A 6,830-nucleotide genomic window follows, 5' to 3' on the forward strand; every position below is an offset into this window, starting at 1 on the left:
TCTCACTTTAGCTCACCTTCAAACGGATGTTCTTAGGCTACCCATAGGATACTTGGTCAAGGACCGGAAGTCGTGAGCTGCTTGAGTCATATGTAAAAGAATCGTTTCTGGCCACTCCCACGTGAATGGCGATCAGAAAACTTTCCTCACTTGAGTGAACTTCTACACACGACTCCATCCTCCAAGATATACGAAGACGAATTAGAAGACAGCGGCGACTCTGGCTAGGTCGTGTCTTTCGAATGGACGAAAATATTCTAGCTCTGAAAGTATTCGACGCACTATTCTCCGAGTGAAAGCAGAGAAAGAGGAAGACTTCTACTCCGYTTAGATGGAAAAAGACCTGACTGCACTTGGTATCCCGAATTGGCCCCAAATTGCTTAAAGAAGAAACGATTAGCGATTGTTAACCCGGCTATAACCCGTGTCTACGTCAGTAAAGAAGAAGAATGAACCGATAATTTTACCGGCCCACAAACTATACAAATCATATTTTTTTATTCCTCGTCCCAAATGCTGCATTTTTGCTTTTTTACATATCCTGTGAGCCAGAAATAGGCCTCACCGCTAAACAAAATTGGCAATCTTCTTGGAATATTTTAAAAGCCCAAAGAGCGAAGCGATGTCCCTTGGGAAGGTCAAGCGGGTTAACTCTTGTCCAAGCTATATATTTTTCGCTTTTAATTTAAGATCTTGACGTAAAATGCGGCAAGTAGAGCCATACGAATCGACTCTCCACGGTCTTCGTATACACTGGTATATTTTCTTCACTGTGTGTTGGATCTCGAGATGGCTGGATAATAATGTAAATAGTACACTCAGTAGGGCGATTATGTTGACTATAAGTTRTACGAAACGCGCGAAACTCATCCTTTCGTGAATTTTCATAAAAAAGTTGAATGATTTGTAAACGTTGTTCAGCTTTATGCCATTCCATAATGAAATGAGAAGCAATACTGAACAAAAATAAGATGAAAACTGTCACGGCACATGCGTATCTGTTAAAAAATGCTATTAAAAAAGTACCTCTACGTGGATCAATTGTTAGTGTAACATATGGTAATTCGTGCATCAATTCCAATTATATTCACCGCCAAACCAAAATACAATTAAATGTACATTCCCTTAATATCCAATATCATTACTCGGAATATATGTTAATTAGATATCATTATAATACCTCGCAGATTGTCTGATATTTTGGCTAGAAACTTTGCTCAATAGTCTGAGCCCCACATATTCGGTATCTAAGGACGCGTTCCACCATCTTTGATAATAGGATACTAGTTGTGCAAAGCTTTATTCCGATATTTCATTAGCATTTAAGTTATGTACTCGGTTACGAATAGATTGAATATAAAATTGTTTTTTCTCTTTTTATCTGTTTTCTGTGAAGAGAAACATAAACCTTATTCGCGTTGTAATAAAAACTATGTAATAATTCCAAATATGCATATTTTTCAGAAATAACCTTGGCGATAAATTTTTGGAAGAAAAATGGATTACTAGTGGAAGCTTAGGATCCCGCGATAGCGTACTTGTTTTCCGCCATAAGAATTTGGAAAAGAAATCGAAGGACATTATATTGTCTTCGAAAAAGGAAATTTCAGATACCAATAAGAAGAACGCTGTTTTTAACGATTTCGTTGCAAAGGACGTTTCTGGGCTTAAACTTTATAATAATAGTTTACCTTCTTTAGATGTTATTCGAAAAGACAACGTAGCGCTGCCGAAACATGTTACTAACTTTTTGAATATGGATATTACGACATCTAATATGGAGCAAAGTAATTCCTACGAAACTTATCAAGACACAAATAAAGTTTATGAGGAGGATGACGACGAAATTATTATGCAATTCTCTAATATGCCAGCTTATAAAATGAAAATTAAGTATAAGTTTATGCAAACTGAAACCAAGCTTTTGAGAAAAATTTTTGCTTGTCATGGCTTGTCTGAAGTCGGGGAAAATGAGAGTTTCAGCATTCTTTGGACAGGTGTACATATAAAACCTGATATTCTAAGAAATCTTGCGCCTTATCAACGTGTTAATCACTTTCCAAGGTAAATAAGCTTAATACTTCATTTTCAAAACARAATACACAAGCGTATTAAACTAACATACTTATTTATAGGTCTTATGAATTAACACGTAAAGATCGTTTGTACAAAAATATTGAAAAAATGCAACATTTGCGTGGTATTAAAAATTTTGATATCGTACCACAGTCTTTCGTTTTGCCAATTGAATATAAGGAACTAGTCTCAGCGCATAATAAAAACCGCGGTCCGTGGATTGTAAAACCAGCTGCTTCTAGTCGTGGACGTGGTATTTTTATTGTTAATACAGTAAGTTTCATTATATTTACATTATTTTACAGAACTTTAATTTAAACTTTAAGGACTATTATTGTAAAATACATTTTGTTTCAAAATTGAGTGAATTTGTCTTAATCATATCACTTTTTAAATAATTAAAAAATTCTTCACAAAACCAAATCTCATGCCCCATCATGCAACCGGAATTCGATGTAATCGAGACATTATTGCGCGATTTTGCTTTAAATGATATATTTTATATTAAGATTATGTAAACAAAAAGTAATCAAAAGTTGCTTTGTTTGTCAGGTATGAATATATTTTGTTGTAATTTAAAATATTTAAGAGTGGTTATTTTAATGTTTTGCCAACCTCAGGGAGTAATTCTGCGCCATTTTCCAATTACAAGGTTTAATTCTCTCTGCATCTTTAGCCGTCAGATTTGACATTTTTTCAAATAATTTTGAACAAGAACGATTGGAAAAAATGTGTGACCGTGTTAATAATAAGTTGTCAAAAAAGTCTTGCGGTATTTTTATTGATTTTCAATTGTTCATAAAATTGGTTACAATAATGCGATTCAACTTCATGATGCCCATAGAAGCTCGCTTCCCTATTGGCAAAAAACTCGGAGAGCCAACTTCAGACTACCAAGCGCGTTCGCCATGGATAGAAACAGGTGGTAATCACTTGGTGCGAGATCTGGACTATACGGTGGATGAAAAAGAACCTCCCATCCGAGCTCCCGGAGCTTCTGGCGCGTCACTATAGATGTGTGTGGCCTGGCGTTGTCCTGATGGAAGACAATTCGGCCTTTGTTGATCAAAGATGGCCTCTTCTGCATGAGTGCTGCCTTCAAGCGTTCCAGTTGTTGGCAGTAGGGGAGTAGCTCATAGTGGATTATTCCTGCCAATCCCACCAAACACACAGAAGAACCTTCCTGGCCGTCAATCCAGGCTTAGCCACCATCTTCACCGCTTTTCGACCACGACCGTTTGCGCCTTACATTATCGTTAGTGACCATCTTTTCATCACCAGTCACCATACGCTTCAAAAACGGGTCGATGTTGTTGCGATTCAGAAGCGATTCGCAAGCGTCGATACGGTCAAAGATATTTTTTTGGGTCAATTCGTTTGGCACCCATACATCGAGCTTCTTAGCGACTCCAAGCTTCTTCAAATGGTTTATAACAGTTTGATGACTCATGCCCAGCTCTTGACCGATACTACGGGTGCTACTATGCCGGTTTCTTTCGACCAATTCAGCGATTTTATCGCAATTTTCGACGACAGGCCTTCCGGAGCGTGGCGCATCTTCGCCCACATCTTCACGAGAACGAAAACGTTGAAACCATCGTTGTGCAGTGGAAATGGAAACTGTGTAGGGTCTATAAACTGCACAAATTTTATTGGCGGCTTGATATGCATTTTTGCCTTTATCGTAGTAGTACTGTAAACTATGCCGTATTTTGTCTTTATTTTGCTCCATGTTTGCGACGCTATAACTCACTAACGACTTAAAAAAACACAAAAAGCACTCAAACACGTGTTAGCGCGTGAAATGAGCTTTCCAAAAAGGTATAGCATGACCTGATGCGATGAATAAAACTAGAACTACGCGCTCTCAGCGCCAACTAGCGAAAATACCGCAAGACTTTTTTGACAACCTAATATAAGATATTTATTTGTCAGATCAAAAACAAAAAATAAAGTCTATAACTAAACACAGATCATTTTAAATATGTATCCATAAACTTAAAGCCTAAAATGATATTTTAATTATCTTCTTTTATAGCCAGATCAAATACCGCCGGATGAGCAAGTTCTAGTTTGCAAATACATTACCGATCCCTTATGCATCGATGGTCATAAATGCGATTTACGTGTTTACGTACTTGTTACGTCATTTGATCCACTAATTATTTATATTTATGAAGAAGGTCTTGTTAGACTAGCTACAGTAAAATATGACCGTGCTACTGAAAACCTATGGAATCCTTGTATGCACCTTTGTAACTACAGCATTAATAAATATCACTCAGATTATATTAAATCTAGTGATGCCGAAATTGAAGATGTTGGTCATAAGTGGACTCTCTCCGCTTTATTACGACATTTAAAATCACAAGGTTGTAATACTTATGAATTAATGGAGAACATTGAAGATTTGATAATTAAATCTATATTTGCTTGTGCTCAAACTATTATATCAGCTTGTCGCATGTTTGTTCCAAGCGGTAGCAATTGTTTTGAATTGTACGGATTTGATATCTTAATTGATAATAGTCTTAAACCTTGGCTTTTGGAAGTTAATTTATCTCCATCAATGGGCGTTGATAGCCCGTTAGACTCTAAAGTAAAAACATGTCTTATTACGGATCTCTTAACATGTGTTGGTATTCCAGCATATTCTACTGAGATGCGAGCCCATTACGACAACAAATGGACGCGTTTTCGTAATATAAACTCTACTCGACGAATTACATTAGCGGATCAATACATGAGCGGCAATTGTAACGGCACACGTCGTTTAACAGCGAGTTCCATCCCTACACAACAAACGCTTACGCTAGAAGAACAAAGAATTATTAAAAATGCCAGATTACAATATGATAGGCGTGGCGGATTCGTTCGTATTTTCCCGACAGATGATAGCATGCAACGCTACGGTAGCTTTCTTGACAATTCTACAGGAATACCAATATCAACTCCAATGGCACATGGGCAAATGCCGTACTCTATGATCCTACCCCATAATTATAACCAAGTTTTATTTAAGTGCTTATATGCGAATGCAAAATATAAAAAAGAAAGTAATGAACTTTTACAAAGAATGTGTCAATATGAACGTGCACTAGCAGTTGGATCATTAGTGTCATTTAGTAGTAAAAGTCTTAAATTAAAATCTGTGGAAGAAGGAAAACGTTTACGCATTGAAATTATAAAATTGATTGATAATGGCTCTGAACTAACTCAATTGCAAGCTAGACAGGCATTCGCATTATACTTAGAAGCAATTTTACATCGAATCACTCATGAACCGAGAGATTTTCATGAAAAGATAATTTTAAAATTCTTGAATAGGTTAGGGGGCAATATTAAAACACCGACAGTACCTTTTCATAACCCAAAGAACTCTCGTGGTAATAGCAAAGCCAGAACAGCTATGGTCGCAAAACAGTTGGGCGATTTTCTTGAGCAATACAATCGAGATACGGAAGCTTACGTGGATTCGTTTGATCATTTCGGTATGATACCTAGTGGATTATTCGGTGACTTTTTGGCTCAATCTCAAGAGGCAGATTTGGAGGCTGTCTTAGCACTTCATACGAATGTTACTGGTAACATGCCGTACCTTTATAACAGATTTGGATTATCAGTGCCTCAAACCCCTCCTATACCGTCTGGATTACATGGGTTTCTAAGGGCTTTGCCAGGTATGGTGTTAACTGGTTCTGTCGCCAGAGACTTTAATAAATTTGACGGATATTATAAAAACAACGAAAAGAATTTTAATATCTTGAGAAATTGAAATGTAATTAAAACGTCTAACAATCAAATAAATAATAAATTAACTGMTTTAAACAATTAAGTAAACAGTATTGGTTGGATCTACCAATAGATATAATCATCCTATCTTTCAGCTATATCACATCGAATTCGCAAATTTTTAGCTTATATATTAAATAGTAAAACTTTAAATTAACCACCGCTTGTGATTATAAAAATTGTCTGTAGCTTCTCGGAATTTATTATGTAATACGTTTCAAGTATATCTTATTTTATATATTTATAACTAAATTAAATACCTCCCAATGTAAAGTTTAAATTACACTTTTTTAATGAAATACACTTAATCTTCACTATTAATACTTAAAGTTTTTTATTCGTTTACTTATTTTTGCAGCGTAAGTAGTTTTATATGAATGATTCTTTGCGAAATTATGTTATGATTAGAAGCCTATGCATTTAGTTTGAATAAAATTTTTAAAAATCCGTCGACATATGTGTATATGTATTTTGAGGCTAAAATGAAAAATAAAACAAATGCCGAGTTCACTTCATGCAAATATACTTCTGTTACATACCAATGTAATTGGTTATGGGCCAAAATCATTATACATTATTTTCTCAAGAGAGTTTTTAACAAAAGGAGTTTTAAATGACTTTTATTCCTATATACCAATTGGTTGCTTATGTATTACTACTATTACTACGTCCATGAAGTAATATTATTTAAAACAACATAATATGCTATAACTAAATTACGAAACCTAAATTGGTACACCGTTTAGACAATTTACAGTTTATTTATTTCATTTTAGTGGAAAATTTGCACACGGTGTATAAAAATATTAGTTTAATTAAAATCCGATAACTTCTTGAAGGATAATGAAAACACACAACAGAGTGAAACAGACGGACCTCCATAATCTTTAAAAATACTTTTCTTTTAACAGCTGGTTTAATTTGAAAATAAATTTGTTTTATTTAGATTTCATTGTTCTTTA

The 6,830-nt window shown here is 35.2% G+C and overlaps 1 protein-coding gene across 1 annotated transcript in view; it reads left to right on the forward strand.

The window, feature by feature from the left end:
• LOC108974172 (tubulin polyglutamylase TTLL5) overlaps positions 1-5,943 on the forward strand; it is a gene marked incomplete at its 5' end in the record, with an annotated part of 34,291 nt that extends 28,348 nt beyond the window's left edge. The window contains 3 exon segments of the mRNA XM_018941865.1: positions 1,465-2,064; positions 2,136-2,349; positions 4,115-5,943. Coding sequence (XP_018797410.1) covers positions 1,465-2,064; positions 2,136-2,349; positions 4,115-5,851 — 2,551 coding nt within the window. The 3' untranslated portion in view covers positions 5,852-5,943.
• Between the last annotated feature and the right edge of the window lie 887 nt (positions 5,944-6,830).

The sequence above is a fragment of the Bactrocera latifrons genome, unplaced genomic scaffold, assembly GCF_001853355.1.
Source record: "Bactrocera latifrons isolate USDA-ARS-PBARC rearing strain unplaced genomic scaffold, ASM185335v1 scaffold_536, whole genome shotgun sequence".
NCBI classification, from domain to species: Eukaryota; Metazoa; Arthropoda; class Insecta; order Diptera; family Tephritidae; genus Bactrocera; species Bactrocera latifrons.